A 20,600-nucleotide genomic window follows, 5' to 3' on the forward strand; every position below is an offset into this window, starting at 1 on the left:
ATTCAAAAATAGTATTTTTTACTATTTTGATGGGAAGCAGTGAAATAGAATTTGCAGCTGTTTAAATATGCATTTGTATATTTTTTTCATGTACTCATTCATTCCAGCCTCCATCCAAGTACAGTGCTTACTTTTGCAAAATTCAAAGGCAACTAAACATTCTTTAAAATACTAAAAGTAACTGCCTGTCATCGGGTATAGCATGATTATCAAGACTGCTTCATTTTTTAATGTTCAAATCTATTTATTCTATAAAATCAAGATTCTGTGTTTTTTAATTGAAATATGAGTAGAAAGACATTAAACCCAAATGTTTGTGCACCTTTAATTATTTGGCTAGCAGTACTGTGCAGTTGTAGGAGGTGTAAGCTGTAGATAATGATATGTTACAAGAGGTGTGGAGGGACTGTAAAAATGTGAGAGCTAGAAGTGTATTTACTTGGGTTATTAAACCCACCAGCCTCCCTGTCCTTGTAAGGTGGTTAATTGCTTCTTGAGTATTCATGAGTTCTGTCCTTTGCTTTTACCAGGAGCTGGGAAACAATCTTTGAAGAGCCCAAGGAGAAAAATGGACACTTCATCTCTGTCAGCCAGCAGAAGAGAAAGCGGATTCTAGAGTTTCAGGACTTTACTCTTCCCCGGAAAAGAAAGACACGAGGAAAAATCAAAATAGTGGGTAGTTTCACCCGAGCAAAAAAAGCTGCACTACAGAGTGAAGAGTTAGATGTTCTTCTGAGTCAGAAGCTAATGGACCTTGAAGCCTTTTTTGCAAAGGAGGCTGAGCAGGAGCAGGCCTCTAGCATCTGAGGGAGCCATTTAGCTGAAAATGGTCCAATCAGCTCCTTTAGTGTTTTAGTCCTGTTGGGAGAAATCTACTGACTTCAGCCGTTACTCTACCACTCAGTTCTAATATTTGATGATCAGTTTTTGGCTGTGGCCCTCTTTAAGGTGCTATTTTATTTTTTTTAAATGCTATTGAAGGGATTCTTTTAGGTCCCTGTTCAAGTGTAACACAGCCACATACAATTTACCAGTCCTTCCCCAACCTCTGGAAATTACTGCTAATATCTAATTATATTTAAACACCTTTTGAGGGTAGAGTAGGAGTGTAAAGGAGGAAGCAGTGCACCTTCAGTGATGCTAGAACTCTGTACTCCAGATCATTTGCACATCTGAGTCTGCTGTTGTTACTGTAATGGCTGTTTTGAACAACCTGACAGAAGATATATGGTGTTTGATAAAGAGGAATTCTAGCAAACACATTTTTGGTATACCACTAACTTTTTGATAATTAAAAGTAGCTGTCTGGGTTTGCTTTCAATCATTCGTTCCTTCTGTTTACTTCGAAGGTTCCTTCTGAGTTTCTGTGCCCTTCCTGGCTTCAGGCAGCAGAAGCCCCACATAACTAGACTTTAAATAACTTGCACTTTGTATACATTTCTTTATTTGCTGCATGAGGACACCTTTTAACATGATTAAGCTCAAAAAAAGGTAATATTTTAAGAAAAAAATGTGCTCAGTACTAATTTTTCCCAAATAGTAGAGTTTTTACCTACTTGGCTGACGCCAATCTCTTCTCCAGAGGAAAAAGTAATTATCCCATGAGGATGTTAAGCTGCAGGATACATAAGTAGAGGTTTTTATTAAACTGAGGTGAGCTGCTGCATGCAGGGAACACCAGCAAAATTTTTCAGGCTCAGTTTAAAGTTATTTTAATTCCATTAAAAAATCAACTTGATTTCAATGCCAACAAAGAAATAATTTTTTTCCATCTTGAGGGTTTTTTTACCATTTTAGATTTACAATTCATGTAGCTCATAATTAGATATTTTCTGTACAGCACTGTTGTACAAAATAGATAGTGGTGTACAAAGAGCCTCCTAGCATGTGGAATTTTTTTTTTCATTACATAAGGCCATTTGTAATTATCTGATGCAGCACTGGGCAATTTCTCAGCTATACCTTTTGAAGGAAGAGAGCTCCCTTCTGGGATAACTTCTGTTAAACTTACTTGAAGCATAATTCAAAATGAATGCTAGCTGCAGTTCAGGTAATTTCTGTCCTTTAGTGCCTATAGAAGTTATTCAGGCCAAGCTGTCATTGCTGGGATGCTCAAATTTAATTAATCTGTTCTTTCCTTCACTTGTCACTTGAAACTTGCACTTTCTTGTTTACCTAACCATATAATAGAGTTTCTATTTACCTTCAAAATAAGCAAATATCTAGTGGGTGGGTATTTTTAATAAAGTCCCAATCAATGCAGGACTGAAAATACCATCATTGTCTTCTGTTGCTCTGCCACTTCTGTTACTGACTTAACAGAAAACTAAAAATTCACAAGCAATCTGTTGAATTCCAGAGATTTGAAAGTAGGGAAATGGAAGAGAATTATTGCACTGTGTGTGCCTGAATCTTGAAAGAAATGTAATCTGGACTTGTTTTGCTCCCAGCTTATGTGCCGGGATTCCTAGAAGTTTACATTCTTGTTTTGGAGGCTAATTGTCGTTAATCAGGAAGACTGAAGAAAAGAGGAGTGCACACTTAAAGTAGTGGTGTTTGGGTTTTGAGGGCAGAATAACAAGGCAGGCAAACTTCGAACATATTGATGTGCTATTTCAGCAGCAAGGTCTGGCTAACCTATTTGCGCTGCTAAAGAACATTTTAATTGATCCACTTTATTTTTATAAAAGGAAATCTCTAAAAAAGAAACGTCACTTGCCTTTTAAAAAATGTTTTAACCTTTCCCTATACTGGTTTATTAGTCCAATTATTGACTGGCTGGAAGCTGTAGCAAGAGTGAGATATATATTTTTATGGGTTTATGCTATAGAATGGCATTGTTACACAGCATTTATTCACCTTCTGTTAGTTATGGGAGGCTTCTGGTGCTGTGACACAGTTGAGCTGTAACCTTAATAGGGCTTTTAAAGAAACAATATGGGTGGGGAGGGAGGCAACTTGGGTCCAGGCAAAGTTCAGACCTCTAATGTGCTTCAAAACGTGTAATGTATTGGGTTTTTCCTTTGTGTTGTGGGTTTTTTTTCAGTTTGGCACAGTGGGGGGGGGGGTTGTCTGCTTCCCTGCTGTCTTGTTTCTGATTGCTTTGAAATAACATTTCTTAGCTTTCTTTTTAACAGCTACAGCAGAGAGAGCAGAGCAAATAAAACACTCCATTCTCTTTTGTTTACAGTACTTGGAAGAGTTACAAAATGATGTTGCAGTTGCCTAGCTAGTCCCAGACTGTAGTTTGTGGAAACCCAAATATACAGCATTATTCTGTTTTGGTTTAGGTTTTGTATGACGATAGAGATGTAAACTAATTGAGACAAAGCATCTCTTCCCCCCCCTCCAGCACACAGATGTCAGTCATGCTTGTGCACTTTTTCTTTTTTCCTTTCCCGCCTCTGTTCCTGTTTACAGCACTCGTGGAACAACCTTGTTCCTTGTGGCTGCTGCTCGTACACTGGGAGTGATGACTGTGCAAAAGCTAGCTGTTGGCCACTCTGAGCTGCTTCTGCCCAGATAATAGATGTAAAAAAGTATAGAGGATGCATCTTTTGGAGTGTTGCATGCTTCCCTAGCTGAAGGATATGTACACTTGCCTTTTCATAATGTGAACCCACTCCAGTGAGAACTTATTTTGTATCATCATGGAAAGATGTTGTATGTATTGCTCACAGAACGATGACTAGAGTAGCTTGAGAAGAACTGCAAAGCTTTTGTCATGTCCTGTCTCTTAGTAGTAAGTTTTGCAGAGCTGGGCAGCTCTTTGCTAAATTTGCTAATTATGGGAGGTAGAAAGATCACTTTCCAAAAAAAAAAAAAAAAAAATCTTATTTTCATGATGCTACAACTGGAGCAGCTAAGGGTGCTTAATGTGTGCTACAGCATTTGTCTGGCTGGCCTTGTGGCTGCATACGTCTGAGTTCTGATGCTTGCTGGATACAATTTTCTGCAAGCAGTTCTCATTTATTGTATTTGATTTGAGGTGGGCCTTTGGTATATTATGTTCCAGGTGCTCTTCTAGAATATGGATGGTAACTGTGGATTAAAAGTCTATATGATGCTATCAAGTTAACAAATAGCTAAATGAGAATTTGTAGGCTTGTGCCATTAGCCTCCATCATGCTCTTGGCATTTTGTTTCTGTTTGATATTGTGTGAATCTAAAATTTTACTGTTTCTTTTGTGTCTGTCTTTAATTTATGGAAATAAATTTTTCTGAGAATGTTTCCATTTTTTAAAGGTCTTCTTTAGGCTTGTATCCATAAATATGCATGATGTATCTGTCTTGCATACATGGGGGGAAGAAGTCAAGTCTCCAAAGAGATTAACACTGTTAAGGAACTGGGTAGGCTGTTGGTGAGGTATGGAGCAACAATTCCAGTCTTCATTCATCCATGGCCATACTTGAACAGAAACAGACCTGGGGGATTTTAAGCATGACCCTAGCTGCTATTCATAGTGTTGAGAGAGCATCCATCTTTTAAGGTAAGCAGAGCAGCAGGAGCCAGACAGCACAGGCAGTTCCTGCTGGGTTCAGAACTGAGAGATGTGAAGCTGAAGCAGGCTAGTGGTTCATGCAGTACAGTCTGTGCAAGGCAGCAGACTGATGCTTTTAAACCAAAGCATCAAAAAGTCCTATCAAGCACCTGTAATGTCTACGCGAGAAATAAAACTCCCCTGCCCCTCCAACCCATAAAATTTTGTGTATAACCCAGATTTTCAATTTCTTGCTATTCAGCTGCATGCTGCTTTTGGCAAAACTAAGCTGGCAGATGCATTTCTTCACTCTGTTCTCATAACTCCCTTCTCTGCAGTGCAGTGTTGCGTGGGTCCCACAGGTGGTATGTGAGCTCCAGTAAAGACAGGAACAGAAAGCGTCAGAGACCTAAACGAGCACCCTGCTGCTCTGCTTCCTCAGGGCTACAGCTTGCTGGCTGCAACACAGCATGTAAGGATTTTACTCTTGCCACACTGGGACTTGCTTTATTCAGCATTTACCTGTCCCTTTTTTATCTGAAGGGTAGATGAGTTTGAACCTGCATCCTCTCTCTGTTGTTTGATCAGTCAATGTCAAACAATGGGACAAATGAGATGGAGAAGTGTCTCTGTAATAGCTGGAGTTTTTGACAAGGATGAATATCCATTGCTTTCCTTCACCTTAAGGCTGAAGGCATCTCATAGCCAGCAGAACTGCATGCTTAAATACATTAATTTGTGAGAGAAAGATGTTTTGATTTACTAGTATAAATCCTTGGTTAAAGCAAATACATTATTCCCAGTTAAAAGCAGAAAAGAGTACTGATTCTGATAGCAATTACATATACAACCTATAGCATATATGTGTATTCAGCAAGGACTATCTAGCCGCAACCAAAATCACAATGCTGCAACTACCAAAATGTCTCTTGATACTTTTCATTTTGCATGGAAACAGTTTATAAGACAAGCAAGGCAAACTGCTACCAACAAACCTGTGCCACTCATGACAGTCTGTATTTTAGTCCATGGTATTGGCCCTGCCATTTCCATAAAAATGCTGATTTTTCCACAGTAGTTGTGCAGAGTTGCTGATCCTAGTTCTGTGCTGTGGCAGACTGGCCTGTGCAGTTCCACATGATGCCATGCTCCAAACAAGAAAAGGGTGACATATGAGTAGTATTACATTATCATAAACATAATATCTGCTTAAAAAAAAGAGTATTCAGCATACATTTCTAGAGATGACTGTTTCCTTGCTGATAGGCTGGGCTTGTGTCTTTCCTTGTTTTCAACATTGATGGTGATGTACGTGCCTTGCAAAGCCTCTGTATTACCTCTTAGTTCGATGAGGATGCACAGATATCCTGTTTGCAGAAGTCTAAGATGCCTACAAACCAGTAAGAAAGTATACAGTTAAAGATGCTATCAGCTTTAAAAAGAACAAATTGTTCAGACACTATTAACTAAAACAGCAGAACAGAAGTAAAATTCCCCTTTTGAATTCCAGTTCTTTAACAACTTAGGCTCAAAGAAGTCTAACTTACTGTGTAAACTTCATTTACTTCAATACAGATTTTCAGATCCCAAAATGGCTTGACCCTGGCTTATAGACAGTTTCAGTGATAGCTAAATGCATACTTCATACAGCTTTCAGTGGAAAATAATGAAAAAGCCATCCCTTAAGTTTAAAAAGTTTTTTGATCTTGAGTTCTCTAGTGCACTCCTTTTAAAGAGGAAATAATTTAATTTATTTTTAGGTTAACTCAATAATTAAATATAAACATACTTCTTTTTTCCCCACATTTGGCATATCCAAATGAACATTATGTTCCCTTTTCCCAGAACTGATCTTGGGATTGGAGGCCAAAATTTCAGAGCTGAAGCAAACCAGTCCTATTTCAATAACCTCAGATTTGCTCTAAAATGCATTGATTATTCTGTTGCTGCAGAACTCCAGTTTCAGTGCTTTTGGATAGGAGTTGTAAGAGGCTCTAAAGGAGCTCCAAACACAGTACTCCTTGGAAAATTGTCGCTTAACAGGATTGTGTGGAACCTACTTCTCCTTTCAGTCTAAACAAAAGGGCAATGGCTATGCACAGAAGGCTTCTTCCTTTGCATTTTTCTCTAGCTCAGAATTAAGAACTTGACTTTACCTGCAGGTGTACAATTAAACACTGATTCTGCCAGTTGAAAGAAAGATGCTCCAAGAATTTCCTGATAGCTCATGTGACTTGAGTGAACAAGGTACTGAGTAGTATCTTTGAAAAGCAGATCTCTTTCACCGTACTTCCGTGACTGAAAGAGATGGAATTCAGAATCCAGTTTGCTTCCCAGAGATTCCTAAAAAAGGAAATGAGTTACACAGCTTGGATCACAAATAGCAAGGTTAAGCTGGTGACCCTCGGTTTTATAGCACAATCTAGCAGAAAAAAGGTTCCACTTTCACCTAGCACTGTCCTTACTTGTACAAAAACATGCAGTTTTGCAGTGGCTTATTTTTCAGCAAAAGTATTACCACTGCAGAATGGCAACTGGTGACAAAAAGCCCCTTTAGATAATCCAAATAATTATTTTCTCAGTCTCCTATGCACATTCTCCATTCTTTCATATTGGACCTGAAGGCACTTTATGTATTTTGTATATATAGCTTTTGATCTTGAAAGGGTTTTCAGCAGCTGTACATACCAAGTGGTGACTTTTTCCCTGTTATTGGTCTTACCTGGGATTTCATTAGAAAGTCGTAGATCTTAGTGACAGTGACTGGTCGAGTCATGACTGTGCTGGGGGGAATGGGGCCAAGGTTGCAGCCTGCCCATTCTGTGACTGCAGCACGCTTTCCGTTCGGACACAAGAGTTCAAAGTCAAGAGGGGTATAACCCTTTGCCCAATCAGAGCTGTCTAGATCTGAAAAGAAGATTAAGTGAAAGCAAATCCTTTTAAAAATATGAAAGATGGTGAATCTCGTGCAAAATTATAAAAATTGCAAGGAAGTTTAGTTAATGCGTTCAAAACAAATCAGCATGCTACATGGTACTTTATTAGGAACACATAAGGAGCAGGGTAGTGTTTTCACTGAGGAAACAGGTCATTGAACTTTAGCTGCACCTATCAACTGAAAATTAAAGTAATATCAAGGCATACAAACAGCTTATCATGCCTCATCTTTGTCTGTAAGCAGACCACTTTCTGAAAACCAAGCAATTCAGACTGCATATTCCTTGCTTCCCCAAACAAACTGTTCATTGCTGCATGAATTCCTGTGGGTTTCCAGGCTCTTATACCTCCACTTGATTTTAGAGAAGTTCCTTTCTTAGAAAAGTCTCTTCTGTTACTGAAATTGCCTGAAATAGCATTTCAGTGTGCTTTTTCAGGCTGAACAAAATGGAGGCTCCTTTTCTCTTCAACTCTATGAAAAGGGAGAATATTTTGGCTGTTAGAGCACTAGACATCATTTAAGAGATTGAGGGGATCTAAGCTTCTGTAACCAAAAACCATGTTCATCAACAAAATCCAATTGATAGGTTGTTGCAAAGATCAGTATTTCCCAGAGGAAATTAAACATTTCACAGTGTAGTAACAATGTTGTTTTAGAAACTGTGAAAGGCAAAATAATTTGCGGTATTTTTACCTATTAAGCTATTTGTACTGTTTATTCTTTAAGTGGGTGTGAAACAATGTAAGGAAGTTGCCGTGCCATGATGAAGCCACATAGCATCTCCCAGCACACACAGCCAACAGCATTGCCTTATCTGCCATTTTCATTCTTGAAACCCTGATTAAAAACATGTTCATGCACTATGGCTGCCTATGGGAGAAGATTTGGTGGGAAAAGTCACTTGCTTTTTAAAGCTTTGAGCTTTCAAAAAATTAGTGCAGTCTCCAACGATGATTACTTCCCAAACACACACCTTGATCTTTGCACTCAGTGATTCTTCCTCTTTCCTCTCTAAAACTGAACAACATCTGAATTTTGAGCTTTACTGGAACACCCGCATGCAGAAAGGTTCTTGCAATTTTCCAGTCACAAATACAACTTCCTGGACCTAGGTTAAATGTGTAAAAGCTGATCCTCGTGAGTGATAGTTGATGTGTGGGAAGTAACTGACACTAATGAACATTTTCAAAGGAAAACAGAATATCTGCATCTCACCCTGTATGTTCTGGAGTAGGTTAGAGTGTTCCAGGAAAGCCACATCTCCAAAGCTTCTTCCACTGGGATTGCCAACTAGGCACCTAGTGCAGGAAAAAAACCAAGAACATATCAGAGACAGCCACTACATGATGACTGACAGACAGTCATCTGAAGCTAAAACAGGAGTAGCTGGAAGCATCCTCCTCATCTGTAATTAGTTCGCAATTATATGGAACAAGTTTGTGATGTCAGTATAGATCTTGGTGGATACATATTTGGTAAGACAATCCCTTTCATCCTTTAAAGCAGCTCCGAAGTCAAAGTTGTGGCACAGTGTCCATGCAGGCTCACCCGTGCCTAGCCAGGACAGAGAATGTAATTCAACTAAATGCATTATGTATCTTTTATAAGAGTGCTTTCACCTTTAATACTCTTCTCTGCCTCTGCTTCAACTATCTTTTCAATATCTCGTCTGCTTAATTACCTCCTGTACTTTACACTGCTTCTTACCACATCACCTCTCCTCTCTGACTTCTAACTATCTTGCATCCTTCTCTTTAATGTTTCAGTACCAATGCTCTAAGACTTGCATGTTTGGGAGCATTGCTGTGCTCTGGAAATGGTTTAATGACTGTTTTAAATCATCAGTCAGATTAATATCCCATAGCAACTGCAGCCAAAACAAAATACAGGCTAGCAAAAGTTTATACAGCCAGTTCCTTAACAAAACAAAACAAAAACCAAACTCCAAAGAAAACCACCAGCAAAACAATAAGCCAATTCTGGCTATTGCTCTTCACTTCTGACTCTGACAAAAGCTTACCTGAGTGCTCCCATATTGCCGTAGTAACGTTCGTTGTGACTTGCAGCACATCTGCTGGACACTCGAGCCCCTTCCACCTCACTGTCTCCAATGCACACCTTGCACAGGTTTCCATCTGCTCCTGGCATGCAGCCCTTCCAAAAGTAGTTCTGATAAACTGAGGAGAGAAAACGGAGGTGAGATTAGGGCAAGGTATTTTAAAGTCTCTTCATGCATGTGAAAGGACAGGAATGGAATTCTATCTTAATAGCTATCAAAAAGAGGGCTAAACAGTGTGAAGATTCACACATGGTCAGATAGGAGGAAGAGCTGCTTCAACACCCTCTGAGACTGTCATCATCACTTGCTGGTCAAATCCTCATGGCTCCATCTCCATTTTTCTCCCAAATTTGGGGCTTCAGATTTCCGTGGTCTAGTCAACAGGTAACCCAGAGCAGCCCTTACCAGAGACAATGTCACAGTTCTCGGTACCATTCTCCAGAGCTCCCACTGCATATCTGGAAAGCAGTAACCATCCGCCAGGACTATACAGGTGACTGTGGCAAGATCGCCTTCCCCTAAGGTTACGGATGTTAATCTGTTTGGTGCTTTTCTTAGCTAGGGCAACAGCATAGACTGGTGGCAAAGCTGTAAAACAAGGACAACAACCTGTTATACCAAGGCAACTAAGTATTCCAGGCAGGTACAGCCCCCCTCTTCCCTCCCTCATATGTCACGATATCTTCAGTTACAGTAGAGGATCTGCATTCTTTGCTTAGCCACAAAGCTCTTGTCCTGGCTGCCCAGCATCATCTGTAAAGCTCCTACTGAACACACACAGCAATTTCTTTCCCAAACCAACATGCAAATACATTCCTACATAAATCCTAGAGGCAGTCTCAGGAAAATCTAAACTTTTTGCCTTCTCAAAGTTGTCCTTACCTTTGTGCTTAAGATGAATCAGTCTCCCTGTCTCCTCCGTGCTCGTAGCAGCCAGGGCACAATCTCCCCCTGGAGAGGAGAGACAACCATTAAGGATCTTGTGACTGCTGTCATTCCTGTTACGTCAGCAGCCCCATCAAAAACCTTGCAATCCTCTTGAGCCATGTCAGCATCTCTGTCCCTTTTACAGGAGAGTTATAATAAACAGCCAGACCAAATGCTAGAGCCAGTTAGTGAAAGGGCTGGGAAGAATATTTGGACACAGATACTGATTCTTGCTTCCATCAAAAAACATCACAAACTGTGGAAATTTAACTATATTTTTAATGCTACTTTTTTGATTTCCTCCTTTATGCTAAGGTCACACAAGAACTTACCGTAACATTCTGTAGCTACAGGCACCAATCCACACCTCCCTGCAATGTAGACATGTGTTGCATCCAGGGTGACTGCATCAGCCTCACTACTCTGCCAACAGCATTACAGAAAATAACAAAAAGAGGGTTTGCATGAATTGTGTAACCAAGAAGCTGTACTTCCCCACTGTCTGGAAATTCCCCTGCATAAATTCCCTCCCATTCCCACTGGTTCCTCTAGTGTACAAGCTCTCTTTCCTCTTGTTCAGCTCAGAGAAGGACATACACACCCTGTGCAGTCTTATCACATACTCTGACCAGAGGGAGCCTCCTACCTTGATCATTTCAATGCATTTGGTCATGGAAGTTGCTTGGACACAGACTAATGGGTCAGATTCGATGCTCAGTGCCCACTCCTCACATTTGCGAAGCTCAGCATCACTGATGCAGCACCAGCGCACAACACTGTTGTCCAAAGAGCTCCCTGTATTAGAACAAAGGAGCACAGTGAGATCATACCACCTACGCACCAATTTGTGCTTTGCTAAGGGGACGTTTAGGTCTATGCACTTGTGCCTGTCAGGGAGGAATAACATGGAAACAACTTTTTTTCCTTTTTCTTAGCTACAGTCCTGCGGAAGGCTTCTCACCTTCATGGCCAAGTCCCTTAAGGAGAGCTACATAATCCAGACCAAGGACATAGGCAATCTCTAGCTGTTCCTCAAGAAGCTGCAGGTGCTGAGTGGCATCCCGAAACAGCAGGTTCTTTCCCCCAAAGGGTGCTGAAGCGAAGAGTTCAAACCTGGTTCTTTCCTTTCCTTTTCGCCCAAAGAGGCGCTAAGACAAGAATAACACATTTATTTGCAACAAATCTGCTCATCCTTCCAGTAACAGGCAGCCTCATCCTCCCCCCCCTTCATATCAATGCTTAGTAACACAGCACTCAGGGTTCCATCACACTGGGACAAAGCTCACAGGTACTACAGTGAGTGGATGTTTCCAGTCCTAAAAGCATTATATGATTCACTTTTTTGACAATTTTTTTCCCATCATAGTTATTCCCATTTACTGGGCTGTGCTCAATGTCTCCTACCTTCAAAAGGCGACTGAGGGAGTATAGCTGAGTGAGAAATGTTTGTAATAAAGATCAGTGCAGTAAAGTGGTGCAAGATATTTTGTGCTTTGTGATGGGGAAGCACCACGTGCAAAGTATCTCTGTCCAGCCTGATGGTACTGGAAGAGAAAAAAACATTGAGAAGTGTTCTAGGAACACTGCTGCATAGCCATTGCTACGTGTGAGGGAACACAACCAAGATATGTGTTAATAATTGTACTGACAAAGGCATATGAAGATCTCTCAATAAAGAAGAGATTTTGTACAACTGTTATCTGCTAGAGTCCACAGGACAGCACAACCCAGTCCACTGGGTTGAATTATTCACTGTCTGCTATTTTAAGGGCTGGATGGCTTCATAAATTCTTTAAATCTGCATTTAAATATTAATTTCAGGTTCAGCTTCAGATAGACTCCTGGATGTCAAGGTAACAGAAACTATTTAGAAGTTGACAAAAAGAGAGGAACAAAGGTGAACCCTGCCTGAACCGATGTGTCTTCCTCAGCTACATAAGTCTTCACGTAAGTTCCAGGGCAGGATGAACACCATTAACCATTTTCCAGTTCGGGTGTTATGGCATCTTCCCCTTTTCTTACTTATTTATTCCTAGCCTTCTACAGAAGAACACTTCAGACAGAAGTAAAACCTTCTTCCAGAAGTCAATCCTTCCCCAGAAAAATTGATTTTCAGTCCTTTTTCACACTAACTATAAATTTCTCAAGAAAGAAGGCAAACTGGGTGGTAAATCTTCACACAAAGATGGAAGAAAAGCCTGTGTCTGGAGATACACAGCTTATAATATCCACTCACTTGGATCATGGTAAGAAATTTGTTGGTGATCTTCTGGAAGTTGTGGCGGGTGATGATGCCTCGGCCAGGCCCCTTGCCCAAGTTACAGGTGCGGTATTCAGTCAGCTCAGCTGTAGTCCCATCAGGACATAAGAGTTCATATTCCTGTTGTTCTGGCTCTGAAACAAGAGGACATTCATGAATCTATGAAGTGAGACGTGACTTGGCAGCAGGCACAGAGAGGGAAGGTAAAACATTTTTCAGAGGAGGTTGCTCAAAGGTTATGCAAGCAGCAGTGTACCAAGCACACTTGGTAAAGCTGTCTTTGATATGCCCTTCTCCTAACGAAGAAAGGAGCTTCAGACAGAGGTACTCCAAAATGCTCTTTGAGCTGTACCCCTGCTAATACTGCTGCTAACCACCTTCAAATACATCAATACAGGGCTCGACTAAGTGTAAAAATACAAAACAAGTACATGGGAACTGCACACTCTAAGAGCTCAATACACTGAATTTTAAAAGCAATCTTATAGCTCAGGCAATGCAAATACTGGCATCTGCATCACAGACTTTAGGCTAAAGAAATCATCTGCATAAAAACACCTGCCTGTTGCCATTCCAAGAATCTCCTGCAAGCACTTACTGCTCACTTATTCCTTCTTTTTCTGTTTCCTTCCAGCTTGTGAGAGAGGCAAGAAATACCACTGAACTGCTTGTAGGGATTGAATCTTCCCTGGAAACAAAAAAATATAGGCACATCCCCCAAACTCCTGTGCAGGAAAGAGCACAGCCAGAGGTGAAAAGGAATCTGAGTTTTCAGAATTACCTGTGGCACTCATAATTGTAAGATGATCTAAAAAGGCAACATCTGCCACTCCATTCTTCAAGCACCTGCAGGAAGATAAATGCCATCCTATTAACATGTCACCTGGCTTTTCTTCCCTCACAAATTATTTTTCCCTGAAAGTAAATTCAGTCCCAGTGTCACAGAGCTCACCTGAAGGCTCCCTCAGAGTCATAGAAGGGTTCGTTACTGCTTGTCTCACAGAAGTGGTTCTTGTCTCTGACGTAGGATTTTTGTCCTTGGCAGAGAGCGCACAGTCGAGGAGCAGCAACACCAACCCCAGGGATGCAACTTGCATTGAAATATTCACTGATTACTGCAGATGGGGGTGGGGGGGGAAGTCAAATGTGAAAGAATGGAAGGAAAAGGGGCTAAACATATGGACATAACTAGGATTATGGTGCTCAAATAAATAAATAAATCAGCAAATGCAGCTTCATTGTCTAAACTTCAAATATGAAACATTTTCTGGAAAAAGAGTGATCAAATTCTGCATGTTTAAAACCATCTGCGCGGTTGTTAGATATTGCAAAGATTTGTTCCCTGCTGCATACAGAACACAAAGATTTCCTGTTTTTGTAACAGTTCTACTGCTTTGAGATCACTAGAAAAGTTCTGAAGAGAGCTAAGAGCCAGTATCAACAACACTCCAAGAGGATATCTCATCCAGAAAGCCCTTTGGTTTCCACGTAGCTCAGTTCATTCTACATCTGCTTGTGTTTCACTCACTTTTGCTGGGGCAGAGACACAGCCCTATGGCTCCTATCACCCACCTTGGCTCAGAGGTTGCGCCTCATCCCAGGAAAGATCATTTCTTGCAAGGAGAAAGCCAAGTGGAATATTCCAGCCTGATGTCCATCTGGCTCCATTATGGCAGCTGCGTGCACCTCGGAGCCTCTGGATATCCATAGTTCCTCGTTTGGCAATGGCCACGGCAAACACACAATTTCCTGCAATAGGACAATATATGGAACAGAAATAACTAAATCCCATTTCTTCAGCTTCCATCTGTGTACAGGAGTTCAACTAAGGAAAAAAAAATCTTAGATATGAAACACAGGTAGTCATGCCAGGAACTTTACCGTCTACTGGCTACGTGGCACCTTGTCAAACTGAGTGATGCAAGTGAGGTGCAAAGCAAGAACGTAAAAATGTGGTGGAAAATGCTTACAAGATCATCCAGCCCCATCATCCAATACAATCACTTCTCAAGAATTTTAAACATTTGTATCACACGGTTTAGGTATGGTAATGGAAAGACCTCCTACGTCTTATCCTCAGACCATACTGACCACCTGAAACATATCAATTCCACTATGATTTTGTGGTTCTTCAGTCAAAAGAAAATTCACTTCTCTTCTCATACTGTCCCCTTATTAGTCTCTTCCTACATCCATCTGCTAATTTGGCTTCCTTCTCAGATTCATGTCCCACAAGTATTTTCTACTCTATGCTTTATTTTGGCTCAGATTTATGTATTCTTGCCTTATAAATCATTCATTGCACAGACTGTTCAGGTCTGCCAGGAATGAATAGTAGTCTTATGATAACAAGTTTTTGCACCTTATACTCTTGTCTCTTTAGGATGAGAAGGAGACAATTCACAAGAGAAGCTAATCTCTTAAAGAACCAATAGTAAATGTTCAGTTACACTAGCAAAGAGCATGGTATAAGAATTGACACACATGGAATAAAATTCTTCTTATTGCCCACAAGATGTAGAACTCCAGCACACTAGTGCTGTGGGCAGGGGTAGATACAGACAATTTGTCACAGCGACAGTACCACAGGCAGGAAGTCTAGCAGATACAAACCACCACTGGTGTTTATTCGTCAGCACAAAGTATTGTACAAACAGTTGTTAGTCACATCCACACTCCTATAAAGTTAATGGAAACGTAGATTTTTTTTTCAAGAATTCTTGAGCTTTGCCTTTCACTGCACAGCAATTTATTAGCCGAATCAGAAGCACAGCTTATTCTTTTGCTTTATGAACCTACCTTGATCATAGATCTCCTTTGCCACCACTGTCAAACCATACAGCTTTACAGCAGAGTAAACATCTCCAGCATCCAAGGAGGCAGCGTCTGCTTTATTCGCCTTAAAAAAACCCAGCAAAACCCTCAAAAAAAGTGTGTTTACAGAGAAACAAACAGAGCAGCTTGAAGAGCAGTTTCTGCCTGAAAGTAGTATCCAGTGAGTTTTACCAGTATTTGCTTCGTTTTTAATTGAATCCCTGCTACTAAACATGATGAAATGTTAGCAATGAATGCTGAGTTACCTCAATAGGGAAACAGGGAAGAAAGGGAAGAGAAAATATTCATTATAGTCAGAGTAGGATCAAAACCCACAAGCAAAGGGAATGCTCTGAGCAAGTTTTAATTTAGTCGTTTGGTTTTGTCCATTTATTTCCAAGCAGCTTATTGCTTATTTCCTGGAGACTGCAAGGACATTAGCTGGGGTAAAATAGCAGAATGCTCGTGGGTTTTACTTCTTGCCTGTCAAGCTTCTATGCACTTTGTCATATATGCACTACCATCATTTCAGTATGATTTTATTCTCCCATGGATTCTGTTTACTGATTACTTCTTCAAAAGACAATTTGGACTCAAAATCATCTTTAAAAACCCCTGTGAACTCACCCTGATTTTATCAATGCAGTCATATGTATTGTGGGCTCTGATGCAAGAAATCCTAGCAAACGAATTGGCAGTAGCAGTGGGCAGCACAGCCATAAGTGCTTTGGACAATTCAGCACACTTTCTCTGTTCTAGGTCAGAAAGGGTGCACCATCGGAATTTCTTCCCTGTAGGATCAAAAAAGAAGTCAAGATTCATAGGATTTAGTGAAAAAAAAACTCAGGTTAAGACCTTATGGAAGAGGGAGGTCATTTTACTTTATTTAACTTCACAAGTAAGTTCATTTTGCTCACCCACACTCACATATCCACATATTTACAGGCACTCAAGAAATATCCCCAAGCAGTCTGACCAAGATCACTTTTGCCCAACATGGGAGACAATGAATGTTTGCTATTGAATCTTTACTATGTCTCTTTGTTTCCTCTTGACAGGCAGCAACAAACTAGTTTTTAGGTAGATTTTTCAAGAATCAACAATTATTATGATGTAATCTTTTGCCTCAGAAGCTTCCTTGCTTCATCATCCATTAATTTTAGGCAAGTTTGCCACCCAAGATGAGGAAACAAATGCAAGGATATCTTTATGGCTATGGTGTGTTTTTCTGCTGGGATAGCAAGAAGAGGAATGGCACTTACAGTGTAGGGTAACCTTGCTACCATCTTCCTGTTATCAGACTGCAGTCTTTCTCCTAACAGGTCAACTGTGATGTGACCTTACCAGAGCACAGACCCTCTAATCTTGATGTAAACAATGCATTCCCTGGGGTTTATCAGTTTTACTGCTGTCAGTTGTGTCCTTGGTTATCAATACAGGCCATTCTTTTAACCTTTGCTCTGCTGTTTCCTCTGGTGCTATCACACACACACGCATATTCCCATGCATAATTTGTCCACATCAATCTTAATAATTCTGTTACTAAGTTCTAAAGATTCAGAACTAAGCCTGTGAAAAAACAAGAAATATGGAGGGAGGATGTTGACAGGGGATCAAGTTGCTCTAGCTTTGTTGAATTTAGTCTTTAGAGAGCAGATTATTGTTTTTTAAACAGACAATAACTGGTGTTCCAGGTCCCAGGTGTCTCACAGCACTGAGCTACATGCTTTATCAGAATAGTATTTCCTTCCCATTTTCTTTCCAGATACAGACTACTTGATTTTAAATAAAGAGACCCACATCAGAACTCCAGGGTCAGAAAACCTTAGACCAGAGGAGAAGTATGAGACTTTTAAGTTGGAAGAAATTAACAATTAAATGTTACTTTATAATAGAGTAAACCAAAGCTCTCAGTCCAGGAGCTGAGGATCTGGGACTACTTGATACTATGATGGTAATTCTGCAACTTGGACCTTCTTCCGTTTTTTAAACAATGTACTATCTATGTGTTTCACCTTGGATGTACTATGACTTATTTTGTGTTTTTCCTATTGAATGGCTTCTATGCTGAATTACATCATCATATACACCTCAAGAAGATAGTATATATTTAAGGAGAAAAAATGATTATATATAAAAATAGCATGCAGTTGTGTAACTCGAGAGAAATGAAAACCGGGACTGAACGCATAGAAAACACTACAACATCGCTAATGTTGTCATTTCCAGATGTTTAAGCATTTGGTGCTCTAGCAATCTATTAATGTTGAACACAAATATTGCCTGGAATAAATAATGTTTACAATTAAAACACTGAAGTTGTTATTTCTTTGAGCATAGCATCAGACATTAGTACTCCATCTGTTTTGATGTTAATTCATCACAATTCCAAAAAGAACCCATTGTGCTTTCAGAGGGGAGCAGCTTGAAATACATTGATTCATTTTGACATCATTAATGAGCACACAGATCTCAACTATTCAAAAGAAACAAACCTTCACTGGATTACTAAGAAACTAGTGTATGAAGTTGCTTCAAAACTAACAGGGTCACCATCTGCCAATGATCAAACAGGAAAAATCCAGGCAAATTAAAACCACAGGCACATTTCTAGCTGAAACTTCTTTGCACAGAAGAAAACAAACCCAAAGCATATATTAGAGTTTGTATCCTGGTAACCCATCCAGAAAAAAAAAAGTGCATCAGCCTTACCTGAAGACAGCAAAGTGAAGATCATTAGGACAATTAAAATCCCTGTCTTCATGATTACAGCAGTTCAGCAAGGATCCTCGCTCTACCCTGAAGCTCTGCCTTCTCATACCAGGAATTCCACAGTGATGACCAAAGCTTCTGAAAGATAACAAAGGGGTTTTAGGCATCAACAAGCATAAACCAAGATTTAAGGAAAAAAAAAAAAAACAGAGGATGGTATATTCTTGTATGCAAAGGAGAAAGGGACTGTGTTCTATTCCTGTCCACAGATGGAAAATATCTATGCATTTTCTGCTTTGTTATGAACAGACATAGGAAGAAATGTAAGCCTCTGCTTTTGAAATATATTGTGCTTCTCCTGTCTCAAAAGGCACCAAAATGCCTTTGTGAGATAGGCAAGACTTACATCTCCCTTACAAAAAAGGTATCTAAAGCTAAGGGAATTGTCCAAACTGCTGAACGTATCTCCCTACAGAATATTGAAGGGTACTGTTTTCCCTAATTTTTCACCTGATAATGGTTTATCTACCAAGTAATTTTAAACAAAAAGTAATGCTGTGCCTCCATAAGAATTCAGAACAGAACTGTGACACAGTTGACTTTCTTGACTCTCTTCATTCCATTCTGGCACAGCAGCCTCATCCAAACTGGCTTATTTCCCTGTTTTTTATTTGCAGACTTAGCCTGGAGTATTACCTCTAAATTACTCTACAGCAGCCATGATTAACACCAGTAATTCTACAGCAGGGAAAAAAACCACATATATATATATAACCACAAGTGTGAATACTGAAATGATCTGATAATACATAAAATATTGCTAATACAGTTTCATCTTTCCAGTTCAGGAAATAATTGACTATTCCAAGAGTCCTGCAGAAATAGTCTTCTTTTCCTTGTTTTTTTTTTTTTTTTTTTTTTCTTCTTCATCTTATGGATTTCATTAGTAAATTCTCTGCTTCATGTATTTTTGCCAATACTTTTCCAAAATTTCTTTTGTTGCCTTATGTACTCTTCCCTAGTGATTCACATTCCTTATTCCCCACTTGCTGCTTTTGCATTCATGTATATGGATTCCGTTGCTAATCTTTGCATTTCTTAAGTCACCTCAGTAGATCTGTGACATTTGTCGAGGTGTTATGTTTCCCACTAATCTGATCAGAGAAGGAGTTACATTTCTCACTCCTTCCCGAACTTCCTGAATCAGTCAATGTCAATTAATACACTATACACAAGTTTGTTTCATTTAACTACACATTAACCTCTGAATCACTCCTGAATCACTTCTGGGGAAACCTGTCGGTCAGGCCCGCCAGCAGGGTGCAGTTAGACCCCAAAGCTAATGGCTCTTGCAATGCTGGCAGCAGAGCACCAAACAGGACCAAATCCCACCTTCTCCGAGGTTTTACTTCCTGCTCATCCTACCATCACGTACAGCATATATGTACATCCCAGCAACTCAGACAGCTAATAATATTACTATTACATGAGGGCTGCATCTGGATCTCTGCTCAAATTTTACATATTTAAAAATAAAAGACTTTCCTGTACATGTTGAAGACACTTATACAGATACTATGCTGCTGTCTGTGGTGATACGAAAAAAGCAGAATGACATGAGGGTGTTGTAGACTTCATTTAGGCCTGGTCAGGAAAACAAACAAACTAATAACAAATGTAAAGTAGTCAGGTCCGCTGAGAGGACCATGTCCTGAAGCACTGAGGATGTGGAAACACAGCAGCAGGACTCTGGAATTCTTTTCCTATGGATTCACCCTATGAAACCACCCCCCTACCACTGCCAGAAAATGGTAATTAGCTACTTTCCAGTAATGTAGCAGGTGCACATCTATCTAGAGATGCATCTAAGAGGGTGGAAACAATATAATCTCAGTAAAATTCCCTCTGTGCTGCTGGGATCCAGGCAAGGGACATCAGAGTAGGAACAGATGTCACTGCCCTACCCTGCCTGGCATGTCACCGCAGAACAGCATTGTGTCTGTCCCGACCCACGTCCCCCCCAGTAAAATCCCTCCCCTGACACCCTGGTGCTCACACATCTGTGGCCAAGCTCTTACCTGTCCCTCATCAGCAACACTGAGAAGCAGCTGAACCCTAACAGCCTCATCCTCAGCTCCTGCAGAAGCAGCCCTCTCCTCAAACCACACCTCACTTAGAGGAACAGCTTTGTCCTGACACCATTCCCCCTTTGTGGAGCAGCCGTGTCCCCACACCACATCCGCCGGGGAACGGCCCTGTCCCCACACCACATCCCCTCAGGACCGGCCCTGTCCCCACACCCCATCCCCTCAGGACCGGCCCTATCCCCACACCCCCCAGAGAACAGCCCTCACCACATCCCACATCCCCCTTTGGGGCAGCCTCGCACCCTGTCCCCACTCCGTATTT

The 20,600-nt window shown here is 40.5% G+C and overlaps 2 protein-coding genes across 2 annotated transcripts in view; one reads left to right on the plus strand and one right to left on the minus strand.

Annotated features, from left to right (window-relative positions):
* The window catches only part of LOC104472320 (protein PRR14L-like), a 15,621-nt gene extending 14,668 nt beyond the window's left edge, over nt 1-953 (plus strand). The window contains exon 9 of the mRNA XM_010087941.1: nt 531-953. Within this exon, the coding sequence (XP_010086243.1) occupies nt 531-807 (277 nt within the window). The 3' untranslated portion in view covers nt 808-953. The remainder of the gene's footprint in view (nt 1-530) is intronic.
* A 4,800-nt stretch (nt 954-5,753) lies between these two features.
* LOC104472326 (melanotransferrin-like) lies at nt 5,754-18,270 on the minus strand. The gene is made up of 17 exons (XM_010087952.1): nt 18,192-18,270; nt 16,107-16,270; nt 15,465-15,564; nt 14,238-14,414; nt 13,618-13,780; nt 13,447-13,511; nt 12,642-12,799; nt 11,367-11,553; nt 11,052-11,200; nt 10,738-10,828; nt 10,361-10,429; nt 9,884-10,066; nt 9,440-9,596; nt 8,635-8,717; nt 7,204-7,388; nt 6,638-6,824; nt 5,754-5,871 (listed from the first exon to the last, which is right to left on the minus strand). The coding sequence occupies exons 1-17, from the start codon at nt 18,241-18,243 to the stop codon at nt 5,822-5,824; spliced, it is 2,220 nt and encodes a 739-aa protein (XP_010086254.1). The 5' UTR covers nt 18,244-18,270; the 3' UTR covers nt 5,754-5,821.
* Nucleotides 18,271-20,600: the final 2,330 nt, after the last annotated feature.

Source organism: Pterocles gutturalis, unplaced genomic scaffold (assembly GCF_000699245.1).
Source record: "Pterocles gutturalis isolate BGI_N339 unplaced genomic scaffold, ASM69924v1 scaffold16606, whole genome shotgun sequence".
Classification (NCBI taxonomy): domain Eukaryota; kingdom Metazoa; phylum Chordata; class Aves; order Pterocliformes; family Pteroclidae; genus Pterocles; species Pterocles gutturalis.

What these genes read in the sequence shown, in the direction of transcription:
- LOC104472326 (XM_010087952.1), bottom strand. Translation starts at nt 18,243, where the DNA reads ATGAAGACAGGGATTTTAATTGTCCTAATGATCTTCACTTTGCTGTCT. An exon ending in GGCGCAACCTCTGAGCCAAG is followed by an intron (nt 13,781 to 14,237) that starts GTGGGTGATAGG and finishes CCCCATCTGCAG; the next exon opens with TAATCAGTGAATATTTCAAT. An exon ending in ACTTTCTAATGAAATCCCAG is followed by an intron (nt 6,825 to 7,203) that starts GTAAGACCAATA and finishes TTCCTTTTTTAG; the next exon opens with GAATCTCTGGGAAGCAAACT.